Source organism: Macrotis lagotis, chromosome 1 (genome assembly GCF_037893015.1).
Source record: "Macrotis lagotis isolate mMagLag1 chromosome 1, bilby.v1.9.chrom.fasta, whole genome shotgun sequence".
Taxonomy (NCBI): domain Eukaryota; kingdom Metazoa; phylum Chordata; class Mammalia; order Peramelemorphia; family Peramelidae; genus Macrotis; species Macrotis lagotis.
This window is the reverse complement of record NC_133658.1, coordinates 307,212,985-307,229,749: the sequence shown is the minus strand read 5'-3', so window position 1 is coordinate 307,229,749 and position 16,765 is coordinate 307,212,985. Positions and strand designations below refer to the sequence as shown.

The 16,765-nt window shown below is 38.3% G+C and overlaps 1 protein-coding gene across 1 annotated transcript in view; it reads left to right on the top strand.

The window, feature by feature from the left end:
• NKD1 (NKD inhibitor of WNT signaling pathway 1) overlaps window positions 1–16,765 on the top strand; it is a 121,470-nt gene that overhangs the window by 64,747 nt on the left and 39,958 nt on the right. Inside the window, exon 4 of the mRNA XM_074211354.1 lies at window positions 11,973–12,030. Within this exon, the coding sequence (XP_074067455.1) occupies window positions 11,973–12,030 (58 nt within the window). The remainder of the gene's footprint in view (window positions 1–11,972; window positions 12,031–16,765) is intronic.

The window sequence follows — 16,765 nt, the reverse complement described above, 5'->3', positions numbered from 1 at the left end:
TCATCCCTTTAGTGGAAATGAAGGCATACTCAGATTCATTTTGCATAAATCCAAGAAACAGTACAAAATGTTTTTGTTTATTTCTTAAGGAAAAAGTTTTGTATATATATATATATTTATATTATACATATATATTATTTTATTTTTTCCCAATAACATGTAAAGACAATTTTAACATTCAATTTTCAAAAGTTTTGAGCTTCACCTTACTCATTGAGTGCCATCATGTAAAACATATTTCCATATTAGCCATATAGAAACAGACCAAAAGAAAAAAAGACCGTAAAAGTGAAAAAAGTAAAAAAATTATATTTTTCAATCTGCATATGACTCTATCAGTTCTTTCTCTGGAAGTAGATAGCATTATTCAACATGAAATCTATGGAAATGTCTTGGCTCATTATATTGCTGAGAATAACTAAGTCATTTGTAGTTGATCATCATATAATTTTGTTGTTCTATGTACAATGTTCTCCTGGTTCGTCTCACTTCACTTAGCTTTAGTTCGTGTAAGTTCAGGTTTTTCTGAAAGCATCCTACTCAACATTCCTTGTAGCATGATAATATTCCATTACTTCATATACCACAACTTGTTAAACCACTCCCCAATTCCCCATAATTTTCAGTTCTTTGCCACCACAAGAAGAGCTGCTGTAAATATTTTTGTATAAATAGATCCTTCCCTCCGCCCCCCTTCTTTTTTGATCTCTTTGGGATACAGCTCTAGTACTGATTGCTATTGCTGCTGCTGCTGCTGCTGCTATGCTGGATTAAAAAGGTTGCACAGTTTTATAGCCCTTTGGGTGAGTTATAAATTACTCCCCAGAATGGTTGAATCAACTCACAACTCCACCAACAGTGCTATTAGTGTCCCAATTTTCCTAATCTTCTCCCACAATTTATTATTTTCCTTTTCTGTCATATTAGCCAATCTGATGGAAATGAGGTGGTATATCAGAGTTGCTTTAATTTGCAGTTCTGTAATCAATAGTGATTTAGAGTATTTTTATGGTAATGCCTAGCTTTTATTTCTTCATCTGAAAACTGCTTGTTCATATCCTTTGGAATTTATCAATTATCAATTGGGGAATGACATATCCTTATAAACTTGACTCATCTCTCAGTTATTTGAGAAATGAGACCTTTATCAGAGATATTTGCTGTAAATGTTTCTCAGCTTTCTGCCTTCCTTCTATTCTTGGTTGCATTGACTTTATTTGTGTAAACCCTTTTTAATTTAATTAAAATTATGCATTTAACAGTTATAGAGTTATCGCTTGTTTGGTCATAGCTATGATAAGTAAGCTATTTTTTGCTGTCCTAATTTGCTTATTGTATCATCCCTTAGGTCTAAATCATGTACCCATTTTGACCTTACCTGGTATACAGTATAAGATGTTGGTCTGTCCTTAGTTTCCATACTCTTTTCCAGTCTTCCCAGCAATTTTTGTCAGATAATGTTTTTGTTCCAGAAACTAGTATTTTTGAATGCATGAATATATAGCTTTAATGACCAGAAGGGGGAAAAACTCATAGATCTAATCAGTATCTTTCATCCCTTTAGTATAAATGAAGATATATACTCAGATTCATTCACATAAATCTATCAAACAGTACAAAATGTTTTTCTTTATTTTTTAAGGAAAAAGTTTTATAGTATCATACTTCTAGAGATCTTAGATACCATCTAGACTGTCTCCCCAATTTTACAGGAAAAAGGAAGAGAGACAGACAGTGTACACAGTCAGGAGAACCTGAGTTCAAAACCAGCCTCCGGCACTTAATAATTACCTAGCTGTGTGGCCTTGGGCAAGCCACTTAACTCCATTTACCTTGCAAGGAAAAAAAACTAAAAAAAAAAAAAGAAAAAGAAAGACAGAGAGTAGAAAGAGACACAGAGAAAGAGAGGAGAGAGAGACAGAGAGGAGAAAGAGAGATAGAAAGACACAGACAGACAGTGTAGAAAGAGGGGAGAAATAGAGGGGGGGAGAGAGAGAGAGAGAGAGAGAGAGAGAGAGAGAGAGAGAGAGAGAGAGAGAGAGAGAGAGAAAGAGAAAGAGAAGAAAGGAGAAAGTATATGTGTCTGTGTGAATTTGTGCACACACCAGCATTCTGTAAGTGTCTTGCAGGAAGAGGCCTCGCTGTCTTCTTTCATAACCCCCACAGTATGAGACTGAGTACATAGAAGGTGCTTTAGTAAAGATTTGTTGACTTGACTTGAATCTGGAAAATGTTTCAAATGGGAAGTCTGACGGCTGAACATTAAGAATTGGGTAGAAAAGAGCAGGGAATGTTAAATATAAGCTCTTCTGGGGGAAGATTTTTTCTGAAGGAAAAAACAAGCTCAAAGACCAGAACTTTTTAGTTACTAAAATACAGCATCCACTGTTAGATGTGAAGTCTACGGGCAACCTATGGGATGTTTCCAGTAACCCTGACCCCAGGGAATGGCATTATTGTCTAAAAGTGAGGGAGAAGTGAACAAGGCTGTCTTGCTGGGTGTAGAGAATCCCATAGTGCTTATTTTCTCAGAGAAGAGGGGAAGGCAATAAATTTTGAAAAAGATGCTAAGCATGTTTTACAAATACCATCTTGTTTGATACTCAAAATGACCTTACAAGGTAGGTGCTGTTATTGTCTCCATTTTATGGTAGTGGAAACAGGCAAAGAAGGTTAAGTGACTTCCTCAAAGTCAAACAGCTTATAAGTGTCTAAAGTTAGATTTGAACTCAGGTCTTCCTGACCAGAGGATCCAGTATTATATCTATCAGCTGCCCCTGAAAGAAATTCAAAGGTCCTTGATGGACCCAATTCAATTTGGGAGTCCTGAGTCAAGAGATTTCTTTTGGATGCATTTTTCAAACATTTATTGGATTGTAGGATTTACAGATGCCATACTACAACTCACTTGTTCTCCAGATGAAGAAACTGAGGTTCTAGAGACAGGGTGCATTGTCCAAGGTCACACAAAGTTGGGATTCTAACTGAGGCCCTCTGCTTCCAAATCTAAGGGGGCTCTTTCTCTTCTGGAGTGTGAACTCTGAAGGCAAAGGGACCTAGGAGGCTGTAAATTCCAACCTCTTTATTTAACAGATGAGGAATCAAACCCAGAGAAGCCACATAATTTGTCTAGGGTTACTCAAGTATTAAGTGGCAGAGTCAGGGTTCAAACTCTGGAATCCTTTAGACTTGGGAGCCATCACATGATGAATCCTAGGATGTTAGCTGAGGAGAAAGAGTGGAGGTGCAGTGTGGGGGAGAAATCTAGTCAAATGCCATCATTTACCAATGGTGACTGAACCCAGAGAAAGGAAGGAAATTTGCTAAGGCCACACAAGAGGTCTGTAGCAGTGCTCCATAGCAAATACCAGGCTAGATCTTCAGCCTCCACATCCTGAGTTCTTTTCAATCCATTGGGTGCTTGAGGAAGCGGGGGCTCCTGCTTCATGGGTCTTGTCAACAATTGTCTTGTTTCCTCTGGGAATGCTTGGCCTAGCTGACTTTGCCCAGTATTCTGGGAAGAAAGAACGCAGTGAAGAATTTTCCCCAGGCAGCCCTGAAAAGAAGTATTTGGTTTCTGTCTAAAGGTTACACACAGAGCAGCCACTGGCTCCCTCCTCTCTACTCCCCTCTGGTTTTTCACCCTGGCCTGTCCTGAGCTATGAGCATTCTTAGAATCCATTAACTCTAATGAGTTATGTGGGCACCACAAGTTTTCTCTGAAACCCCATGGCACTGACATCTGTTAGCTTTTAGAGAACAAAACGATTGACAAAGAGCGGGTGGGGAGGGCTAGGGAAAGATATTAAATTCGGGAGGATGAAGTCTCAAAGACAGAAGGAAAAAAAATCCAAACCAACCATCCTTTCTCCAAACCCTCTCCCAAATTCCTGTGCTTTGATGTGGGCCTGGGAGACCATATAAGGTGGTTTGTCTGGGGGGGACATTTTCCTTCTGCTCTTTTCTGCTTTGTTAACTGGGTCTTCTCCTTACCACAGGTACCAAACTTGTCTTGGCCCTGCCTTGCTGCTTAAATAGTCTGGAGCTAAGCTTTCTTTTAGGATTTAAGGTTTCTTCATGAAAGGGCCTCTGCTCTTTCCTTCTCCACAATGTCTTTCCCTCTTAAAAACCTCAAAATCTCCATCCCCAGGATGCTCCATTAAAATGTCAGTATCACAGAATCAGAGAAATCTGAGTTTGAACTTCAGTTCTCTTGTATATATGTCTGTTGATCTAGGCAACCTTTTTAACTTCTCATAACTTCATAAGATTAGACTGGGATCAGAAGATTAGGACTGGGCATGACCTTAGATCATAAGTTCATTCTGCAGCTGAGGAAACAGATCCAAAGAAGTTGAGACTTATCTTGGGTCTCAGAGCAAGTTAATGCTAGAAATCTAACTTGAACCAAGTTGGCATGATTTATGTACTTCTGCTGTTGCAACTACTACTACTACCACTGCTATCACTACTATTACTCCTACTCCTACTACTATTATCACTAATAATGATAATAGTAATATTGATGATGATGATAATAAATCAGTGAGAGAAATGATTTTTAATAACCAAATGATTTGAGGAAATCCAGAGTTTCCCCCTTTTGCTAATGTCCAAAAATTCCATCTCTGGAAGGTTATTGCTGATAATGAGATTGGAATAATTTTCTTAACAAACTTGTTCAAACTCCTCCGGATGAGGAAGCCAATGTTCTCTACTCAGGTTTGGAAGGGAGTAAATTTTGAATAGATTACTCAAGACTGGAGGTAGCTTAGAAGTAAATGACATACTCAAAGTTCATTTGAATCGATTTAACTCCTCATTGTAATATTCACTTTCTTGTTAACCAATCAGAATTTATTGCTACTCTTAGGAACAGCCTTATTCCTATGGGCATATAAGCTGTGAGTCTGATGCCATGATAGTCTTTGGTCTAAGAGAGAAAGATGACCATCCTTTTACAAAAATGTTGACATTATTTTTTAAATATAAATATTTTGTTTGTTTTCCAATTGTATATAATAGTAGTTTCCACCAATTTTTTATTTTTTGAATTGTACAATTTTCCCCCAATCTTGCTTCCCTCCCCCACCCCTCACAGAAGGCAGTCTGATAGCCTTTGCATTGTTTCCATGCTATACATTGATCAAAATTGAATGTGTTGGGAGAGAAATCATATCCTTAAGGAAAAAATAAAATATAAGAGCAAAATTACATAATAAAATACTTTTAAAAAATCAAAGGTAATATTCTTTGGTCTTTGTTAAACTCCACAAGTCTTTCTTTGGATACAGATAGTATTCTCCATTGCAGATACCCTCAAAAATTGTCCCTGATTGTTGCACTGATGAAATTAGCAAGTCCATTAAAGTTGATCATCACCCCCATGCTGCTGTTAGGGTGTTCAATGTTCTTCTGGTTCTGCTCACCTCACTCAGCATCAGTTCATTCAAATCATTCCAGGCTTCTCTGAATTCCCATCCCTCCTGGTTTCTAATAGAACAATAGTGTTTCATAATATACATATACATATTATTAATAAAATTATTAAATCACTCAGAAATTATGTCTTTGAGCTTTTTAAATACCATGATAATAATAGATGATAATAGTAATATCTAACAAGAAGCACTTATATATGTCAGGTACTATGGCCAATGTTGTACAATTATTATCTCATTTGATCCTTGCAACAACTCTAGGAAATAGGTGCTATTCTTATCCTTATTTTCTATTTGCCTCTCTGGGTCACTGCCTTGTTGTAGCAGAAGGGCTTACTTAGCTCAGTGGAATTATCAGTTATCCTGTGCAGGATTATCCAAGATGGACAGGTCATTGTGGAGAGTTCTGACAAGAAGGTGATCCACTAAAGAAGAAAATTCCAAACCACTCCAGCATTTTAGCCAAGAAAATCTCATGGACAGTACTAAAATGTCAGAAGGATTGGAAGATGAGCCCCTTGGGTCTAAAGGTGTCCACTATGGCAACCTACTGGGGGCAGAGTGGAAGAAAACTACAAGTAACTCTACTACTAAGGAAGCAACTAAGTCAAAGTCAATTTAACAGATGAGGAAAGTGAGGCACACAGAGGTTAAGTGATTTGCCTGGTATCACACTGCTAGTAAGTGAAGGTAGATTTGAATTTAGACCTTTCTTACTACAGGTACAGTGCTCTATCCATTTGCACCACTTAGATGCAACCCAGTACATCCTAATTTAACCAATTTAAATTTGGAATTTAAGAATTTTTTAGCTTTACCCATCAATACTTCCTATCTGTGTGACATTGAGCAAGTCACTTTCCTGTTCTGGTGAGAGAAGGGCATTCAATCTTTTTCTCCAATGTGTTCTCTCTATTTAAGCCAAGTTATAGTGAAAACATGGCCTAGAGGGGAAAAGATGTTTTAAGGATAGCACAGCATGATGTATTAAACAGAATACTACATATGGAGTCAGATTAAAATTTCAGCTGTTTCTTAATACCTGTATAACTTTGGGAAATTCATTTTTTTTCTTATCTATAAAATGAAAGAATCAGAATGGATTATCTCTAAGGCTCCTTCCAGCTCTTGATCCTGTATGGAATTAAGGAAAACTGACCCCCCCCCCCCAATTTAGCAAAGTGATAACGTCTTATTCACATATATTCACATCTGTTGGCAATAGTTCTGCCCATTTCATTGCACTAGTCCTTCTGAAAGGGCTCTAGAGAAACTCATTTACATATTTCCAGTTAGTCCAAGGGGGATATTGGTATATTTTTTGAATACTTATTCTCTGCCTAATTGTAGTGGGACCATCTATGACCGATTTGAGAGTAGTGGGTAAGGCAATGATGCCAAGCAGTAGGACAGTCCTAATTTTTATCTCTACAGGAAGATCTTGGAATATTGTAGATTTCTTGAATATGTTTGTGGGTTGCTTTTTTTTTTTTTTGCAAGGCAATGGGGTTAAGTGGCTTGCCCAAGTCCACACAGCTAGGTAATTATTAAGTGTCCGAGGTCAGATTTGAACTCAGGTCCTCCTGACTCCAGGGCTGGTGCTGTATCTACTGTTCCACCTAGCCTCCCCTTTCATATGTTTTCTTAAAAAAATGTATTCAATTTGTTTTGACATAGCAGATACCTTTCAGAGACTTCCAACAAATATCGTTATAAAGGACATTCGTCAAAAGAAATGGATTATTCATTGATTGTTAACAGAGAAAAAGTTGTTAGTGATATTAACACTAACTGTTGCAATTCATTTTGACTTTTTTTCTAGATTGTTCAAGGCAATGGGGTTATGTGGCTTGCCCAAGGCCACACAGTAGGTAATTATTAAGTGTCTGAGGTTGGATTTGAACCCAGGTACTCCTGACTCCAAGGCTGGTGCTCTATCCACTGTGCCACCTAGCTGCCCGCCATTTTGACTTTTATTTACATTGTTGTCATATATTGTTCTTGTGGTTTCCCTTTGTCACTCTGAATCCCCTCATATGGCCTTCCCATGCTTCTCTAAAATTTTTATTCCTTTGACATGGCAATATTAAATTACATTCCTGTGCCATAATTTGTTCTACAGTTGGCTACACATTTTATTTCTACCTTTTTTTGGGGGGTTTTGCAAGGCATATGGGGTTGAGTAGCTTGCCCAAGGCCATACAGCTAGGTAATTATTAAGTGTCTGAGACCTGATTTGAACCCAGGTACTCCTGACTCCAGGGCCGGTGCTTTATCCACTGTGCCACCTAGCCGCCCCATTTCTACCTTTTTTGCTGTTATGAATAATGCTATGAACATCTTTGTGCACTTGATTCTCTTTTTTTAAAACGAGAAATGTTATTTAATTAATTAATTATTTTTTTATCCTTTACTTTTTTTAAAGAAAGATTTTATTTATTTTGTTTTACAATTTTTTCCTATTCTTGCTTCCCTCCCCCCACCCCCCACAGAAAGCAGTCTGTTAGTCTTTACATTGTTTCCATGGTAAACATTGATCTAAATGAATGTGATAAGAGAGAAATCATATCCTTAAGGAAGAAAAATATAGTATAAGAGATAGAAAAATTACATAATAAGATTTTTTTCCCCTAAATTGAAGGTAATAGTCTTTGGTCGGTTCCAACTTCACAGTTCGTTCTCTGGATACAGATGGTATTTTCCATTGCAGACAGCCCAAAATTGTTCCTGATTGTTGCACTGATGGAATGAGAGAGTCCATCAAGGTTGACCATCACCCCTATGTTTCTGTTAGGGTGTACAATGTTTTTCTGGTTCTGCTCATCTCGCTCAGCATCAGTTCATGCAAGTCTTTCCATGCTTCTCTGAATTCCCATCCCTCCTGGTTTCTAATAGAACAATGACATGACATACATATACCACAGTTTGTTAAGGCATTCCTCAATTGAAGGACATTCACTTAATTTCCAATTCTTTGTTACCACAAACAGGGCTGCTGGAATATTTTTGTACAAGTGATGTTTTTACCCTTTTTCATAATCTCTTCAGGGTATAGACCCAGTAATGATATTGCTGGATCAAAGGGTATGCACATTTTTGTTGACCTTTGGATGTAATTCTAAATTGCTCTCCAGAAAGGTTTGATTCTTTCTTTATTGTCAGTAATCTCCTTGGGATAGAGTCTCAATAATGGTTATCTCTAATTTTTCTTGCATAATTTAATGAGATCATGTAGTCCAATTCTCTCATTTCATGTATTAGCAAACTTGAGGCACAGAGTGGGACATACCTTGATCAAGGTCATAAAAATTAGTTAATAGCTGCCCTGGGATTTGAAACTAAGTCCTATGGTTTCAATTCCATTGTTCTATTCACTGCACATTTATTCTCATTTATTCAGGTTGCCTATACCTGTAGGAAAGAATTGAATTTCTTTCAGAAATGTCTGCATGAAAGAGTGACATTAATTGTCAGTTAACGAATCCGAGCTGTCTCACTATGTCACCAGTATAGGAAGATTCACTGTCATTGGCTCTCCAGATCTGATGCTTATTCATAACTTAAAAAGACAAATAACCAACCCTTGAGCTAGCAACAAATACTCCTAGTAAGTGATTGGGAATTATAATAATTGATAGTGATAGGGATGAAAATCATTATTGACAAGAAATCAAGTTGAAAATCAATCATCATATTAAAGTAATTGGAAACAAAAAAGGCAAAGCATCAAACCTTGCAAAAGTCTTTAAGAAAACACTTATAATGACTGCTTTAGTGATTCAGAAAAAGAAAGAAAAATCACAAAGAAAAATGAGAACTGGGGCAGCTAGGTGGCATAGTGGGGGCGGCTAGGTGGTGTAGTGGATAAAGCACCGGCCTTGAAGTCAGGAGTACCTGGGTTCAAATACGGTCTCAGACACTTAATAATTACCTAGCTGTGTGGCCTTGGGTAAGCCACTTAACCCCATTTACCTTGCAAAAACCTAAAAAAAAATGAGAACTTAATTCATAAAATGTTCACTATCTTCAAAAGAAAAGAAAAGGTTTTTCCTAGTTCCATCCTATTGTTAATGTTAATGGTACAAAGCAATAGTTTTTTAAAATCAATATTAGCTCTGGATTTTTCTTTGGTTGTGGGGGTGAATTTTTTTCTTTTCAAGAAAAACATTTCAACTTGAAACAGCCTGACGCTTAATGCATTGAACGTGAAATACAGCAATTTAGTTTGAGAAATTCAGACTCTAGAGCTGTTCTGGGGCTCAAGTGAGTCATTACAACACTGAAGTCATCCTCCTGAAAAAACCTTTACACAAATCATGCCTAGCATCACCACATCTGGAATTGAGATCAGGTTCATTGGATTCTGGTGGTCAGGTGTGGCTGTGTCAAAGATGACATTATATGAGTTTATATTTTTACACTTGACCATTGTGTAAGAACATCCTTTATCTGTTGCTTCAGTCAAACAAAGGAACTGTCATCCATCCTACTAAACTGAGAGAAAAGGGCAATGTTGGATGAGACACAGCAAGAAACATCATAGACATCTTGAGTCTTTGCTAATCAGGAAACAAACATGAAAATGTCCTGTTGAGCAACAGGAAGGGTGTAAGATGGCTCCCAATCTCAAAAGTACACAAAATGGGGGCATTTAGGTGGCACAGTGGATAGATCACTGGCCCTGGACTCATGAAGACCTGAATTCAAATGTGGTCTCAGACACTTAATAATTACCTGGATGTGTGACCTTGGGCAAGTCACTTAATCCTATTGCTTTACAAAAGCAAAAAAAAAGTATGCAGAATAATAAATAGACAACACATACACTAGCCAATTAACAAGGACATAGGGGAATAGGGTAGAGCTAGTCTGTGGTAGAGAAGTTCCAAAGAATGTGAGATTGCTGAGGGTTGGGAGATTCTATAGGGAGGATATGGAGGCCTAAGCTAGGCCTCACTGAAGACTGGATGGAAGTCAAAAAGGTAGGGGGAAAGGAGGCAAGTGATATAGTGGGAAGGATGGTGAACTTGTAGTAGGAGACCTGAGTTTGAATCCTTGTTTTGCCACTTATCTACCTCTCTGACTTTTTCCTGACTTTAGATTCAGAACTCTATCCATTATACCATTTAGCTGCTCAAATGGGGAAGGGGAGATGAGTGGGGGGAGGGATAGTGTATTTGTAAGTTAATTTTCAGCTCAGGCATATCCCAAAATATATTTAGGAGAAGTATTAGTACTGAGGTTTCTACTGTTTGAGGTATCCTGATAGAATTCAAAGAAATGACTGAGTAAAGTTTATGTATTTATTCAATGGAATGAACACTTTTTTTCCTGAATGAGAAGATCTGAATTTATATTCCCACATCTCATGCTTTCTATCCATGTAATCTTGGACAATTCACTTTGTGGATGGGACTCAGTTTCCTCATTTTTGAAATGAGAATGGGGTCAACATTAAATAGAAATGGGGTCCACTGGATCATATAAGCTCTGAAGATTGCATGTGGATTCAGTTTTAAAGTATAATGCTATTGTATTTTTATTTATTTTGTTAGAAATTTCCCAATTCCATCTTAATCTGGTTTGAGAAGCCCTGGGGAGTGTTGTGGGCTGCATGTTGAATCAACTATAAATCTGAAATACAATGACACAAAGTAGGGATTTAAGATACAGTGATATGTTATAATATGTATATCAGAGAGAAACAATCTAGTGCTAGATGAAGTCCATGAGGGGAGTGATCTTTAGTAGAAGGTGTCAGAGAAGATTTTATGGAGGTGGGATCAGCCAATGCAGGTGGGAACCTCTGCAGCTTATAGAATTACCAGGAGCTTGAAGTTAAGTGACAGGGTCACACAATCAGTGTATGTGAAAGGCAACCCAAGTCTTTCTAGTTCCAATCATGGTCTTTAATCTTTGCATAGGTTTTCTCTTAAGTTTTGAAGAATTTTGGGGGGCAGGGGTGTTCAACAGATGAAGAGGAGGAGGAGAAGACAGCGGAGAGCAGTGCTATTTAACTGAAGCAGAGTTAGGTGAAGGGGAGTAGGAGGAAATAAGATTGGGAAGGTATTATGAAATATTTTTTTTTATCATTCAATTCCAGAGCCTATGGTGAGATGATGATGTGAAGGGAGTGGGATTTTTCTAGGAAAAAGTCTGCTCTGACTGCAGTTTTCTTGGTGGATTGGCCTCTTGGTAGGGATGAATGTTAAGCACTCCCCAAAAGGAATTTGCATGTTAACTTTACAAGTGCCTGTGTCTCCATGGAATTGAAGGCAAAAAGAGTTGGGATCCCTGTTCTTCCCTCCCTCTGGCCTCCCCTTCCTTCTCCCACTCCTCAAGTGACTAACCAGACTGAGGATCTAGGAACAAAAGTGATTAAGTACTTTCTGGGACACCTTTAACCTTCCAAAGCTCTTTTCATAATTAACTTTGGCAGCTCAATATGTGTCTCATTAACATTTCAATATTCTGTAATTACTGCAAGAACAGTGGTTAAGGTGGACATGTTTGTGCTTTGTCTCTCTGCAGGATCCAGCTGGTGAAGTTTACAGAGAAACAATCAGCGAGGAACATTTTCGTCTAGAAGGTACTTGAACTAGAATTCTTCCTTAATCAGAGACTGGGAGGGGACAATAATGCTTCCTTAATCAAAGACTGGGAAGGGGAAGCTCTGGTGGGTCAGCCCTGCAGGATTCTCAGAAAGTCTTAACACATAGTGATTTAGAAGCATGTTTGCTGATTGGCTTGTCCATGACACACCTGGGAACTGGCTGTTGACACTGAGATGGCATGGGAATGGTGGCAGGCAGGGCGGGGGGAGGTGGGCAAGAGGAGGAGGGATAAAGGGAATTTGCTGGCAGAGAACTTAGATATGGAGTAAGGAAGATCTAAATTTGAATCCTAGCCCAGAGACCTACAAGTTGTATGACCTTGAGTTTTAGTTCTACTTTGTTACTAGCTCTGTGACTTTTGTCAAGTAACTCCATTGCATTAAGCATCAGCTTCTTCATATATTTCTAGAGACTTTGCACCCATCAGTCTTGTCTTCTATCCATTCACACTAACCAATTGTAACCACACCCAGTCCCCTGGTTCCTCCTTGGGAATTAGGAATTCTGAATCCTACCTACTCATATTACAGATGAGGAAACCAAAACACAGGGAGCTTAAAAGACTTGCTCATGCCCAAATAACTAAGTATCTAAATCAGAATTTGAACCTAGGACTTCCTGATTCTAATTTCAAAAGCTTTTGTGCTTTGATGACAAAATTGGGGAATTGGCTTGAGGAAACCTAGGATGCAATCATCCTCATCACAATCCATTGGTTGAGAAAGATCTTGAACTTGTTAGGAAAAAAACCTCTTTTTTTTTAAACCTCTAGTATACAACTTTATTTCCATGGTCATGGAGAGAATGGTGATTTTAGGGAGAAAGGAGAAAGAGAATGAAGAAAGTTCTAACTTTGATGAATCTTTTGGAGAATAAAACTTGTTTTGATCCCTGAAAGGTTCATAAGATTTAGTGCTAGAAGGGACCTTAGCAGTCTTATAATCAATTTATCTTCTACTCTTTCTTGCCTCTCCACAATTTTATAGATGAAGAAACTTTAGACCCAGGGAAGTTAAATAAATTGACCAAAGTCATATTAAGTATACTGGAGACACAGCCCTTCTGTCATTCCATTTTATCTTTTATCTTGAGAGGACTTAAGGGTCATGTGTCAACTGGAGCAGCTCTGATCTCTTAGAGTCTAGACTTTAAGACTGAATCTTCTAGAATTAAAGGAGCCATATTGGTAGACTGGGGGTGATGACACTTCACTTGGTGAATGGAGATACCATTTTCTGGGATCTGAACAGAGCTTATGTTCTGGAGATACCATTTTCTGGGATCTGAACAGAGCTTATGTTCTGGGAATAGATGGTGTCTGAAATCTAGAAATCATAATCTTGTGAATGGACAATAATATTCTACTTTAACTGGAAAAAATAACTGTTGGAAGAAGGCAGGGTGAAGAGGGGACAGAACTATTAAGTAGGTCTATAACTAGAGACCAGAGGGAGGTGAATTGGATGATAATCTTTTCTTCTTAGTGGGAGGGGATGAGACAAGAAGAGAGCAGCAGGGACCTCAGTCCCTGGATATTCTCTCTGTCCAGGGATTGATTGACTATAAGCAGGTCATTCCTGGCATGTGGTGAGTCCCTCTATTTGTTAAATAAGAAAACTGAGGCAGAGTGATAAATTAACTTACTCAAGAACATAGTGAGCCTATAGTAAAGATGGTGGATGAGACTCAGTGTTCTATTGACTGTTTCCCCCATGTATTTATTACTCTGTTGTGCTTCTGGCATGGTCTAGATACTTAGTGAGAGTAAATCATGTACTCAGGGATGAAAATTGCTTTTGCCTCTTCTCCACTGTCTGTATTTATACAAAGAGTTGGAAGCTGTGCCTGGATGAACAGGGGCTCTGATGGCCATGTTATTTCCTGGGACCTTTCCCTACTTTTAGTCCACTGCTGTTTCCTTTCTGAATGGAGGCAATGTAGCGTGTACCCAGAGAAAGCCTGATGAGCTGAGTCTGACTGTCCGGAATGAGGAATGACAATACTGTGAATCACTCTGTTCAGCCTGTCAAACTCTCTCCTGTCAATGTCAATTAGTTGCAGCATTTCTGGATATGAAGTGGGCTTTTCCATTAGGAGATCCTGCCTTTGGAGAGTGAGCAGGGACTGAAACCAAATGGAATCATCTTGTTTGCAGTGTTTTGGGGCAACCAGTAAAATTCACCTTTTTCACTTGATTTTTCCCACTTGAAGTTTTGTAGACAGAAAATCAGGGGGAAACCAGGCATGAGTGAAGAATCCACATTCACATAGGAAACTTTTCATAAATTTCAATGCTATTAATAATTAGCAATGATAATAGCTCACCTTAACATAATGCTTTAAGATTTCTAAAGTACTTTCCTATTAATAATCCTATGAATTAGGAATTGGAACATGTTATGAATGTTTTGCATATAGAGAATCTAAGACTCCCAATGGGGAAGTGACTTGCCCAAGGTCACAGAGCTAATAAATGTCAGTGCCAGGATCAGGCATTTCAGTTTCTGAATCTAGTGCTTTTCTTAATTTATACTTTATGGAGCACTGATTTTTGTTGATGTTGGTATACGTTCTATTAGTGCCTCTACAATTTTCTAGATTGATGATGATGTTACAGAGGACCAGGGTAGAAAAATTCTTCATCTTGAGTCAACCTGGTGAAGAACTCAGAACTTAACTCTGCTTGTCCTCTGAGAGTACATCTACAATCTAAGACCTTCTAGGATTACACCCTTATTAAAAAGGAAGGCCAGTTAGTCAGTCAAAATAAATACTTCGTATCAATCAATCAACAGACGTTAAGCACCAATCATATACCAGGCACTATACTAAGGTACAAAAATAAATGAAATGATGAATCCTCAAGAAATTCATGATCTAAAGAAGAAGTCCTTGGGTCACAAATATAATGTCTTCATTGCTATTGAACTTTTAACAAAAATAGGTCATTTGATCTTAAATGCATCTTATTCACGACAAAATGATTGTAAGTTGAGGGAAAGTTAAATTCTATTTCATTATAAGGGATATTTCCTTCATCTTCATGACTGCTTTGTTCCTAGTAGAGGAAATTGCACATACAGTAACAATGCTGCTAATAATGAGAATTCTATTTGCTACAATGTAGTTAGTCCTTCCAAGAATATAAAACTTTACTGCCTAAAAAGACCCTAAGTTAGATTAGAATGGCCAGCAAAAAGCAATGGGAAATTACCATTTAGGAAGTTCCTTTGAGACCAACATGCTGTTGCTGTTGTTTCCCTTGGAAGGACCAAGTAAGCTTTTAGCCACACAAGAACTGGCCAACAAGGGCTAGGGGAAGAAATAATTGACTCTTCATTTTGGGTTTTTCTCCTAGCCAAGTTCATTGCCTTTTGGAGGGCTTGAGGGGTGTTTAAAGGGGAAAAAAGGCCATCTGAGGCGTAAAGATAAAAAGAAGTCTCCTAGCCATCCATAAAGAAGTGGGATTTAACTCCTGTGTTGTTATGGAAAGCTGGATCAAATCCCCTCCTCTTAACAGACTTAACTAGCCCACTGCAAAAGCTCAAAATCCTAAGATTAAGATTGTATTTGGTAAGAGGGCTAGAGCATTAGTGCTTCCTTTTGAACTATAGAAAGAACAAAGTAAACATCAAAAGCATTAGAGCCGTGAGAGCCGGATTGTTGACTTAGTGTTCCTGCTTCATGAAAGGTTAGGCTTGGAGAGTAGCCACTCTTATTTACTCAGCATCCTGACCTGGCCAGGCCTGTCCACAGGAGAAGAGAGAAGAGAAGAGAACTTTACCTGAACTTTTGTCACCTGCCTGAGCTTCTTCAAATATCCTGAATTTTCTATGACTACCTGCCTTCCTTACATGGTCTCCTGGGGTTCACAGAAAGCAAAGTGGGTGAAGAAAAGATGTGGAATCCTTTCTCAAAGCTATTGACTTTCCTTCAACTTTTTACCTTCTAGTCAGCAGCTAGCAATCTGTAATAGGCAGTTAGATGCTTTTATTGGCATATACCTTCAACCATAGCAATCAAAACAATAATAATTTGTATTTGTAGAGCAATTTGTGTTTTTAGAGAGATCTTTCATCACTGCAACCCGATGGACAGTTACCCTTCCCCCCAAATGGGCTGGAAACCCAATGTTCAATGTGGTCCATTTCTGGCTAAGACTTCATTTGAGAGTCTTCCCATCTCTCTTTCCTTCAGATACCAAAAGGAAAGGAATCAGAAACTTGGTATATTCCCTGTTTGTAAACAGGGACAGAACCTGTTTGTAAAAATCTCTGTTCTTTGCAAATCTTAGGGCCACAGATTTAGAGTTGGAAGGGATTTTAGAGGTCATTAAGCTCACTCCCATCATTTTACAGATGAAGAAACTGGAACCTAGAGAAACAATTTCCAATGTCATTATTAAGCATTATTTACCCTTTTTTTAAAGGTTTTTTTTGCAAGGCAAACAGGGTTAAGTGGCTTGCCCAAGGCCACCCAGCTAGGTAAATATTAAGTGTCTGAGGCTGGATTTGAACCCAGGTACTCCTGACTCCAGGGTCGGTGCTTTATCTACTAAGACACCTAGCTGCCCCCGCATTATTTACTCTTGCAAAGAGTAAAAGCCCATGTCTTCTTCTGGGCCAGCTCTCCATCCACTCTACCATGTTTTTTCTCATTGTCTATGTCTGGCTGTCTCCTGGTCTCCCCTTTTAAGGTCTGTGTGTTCTT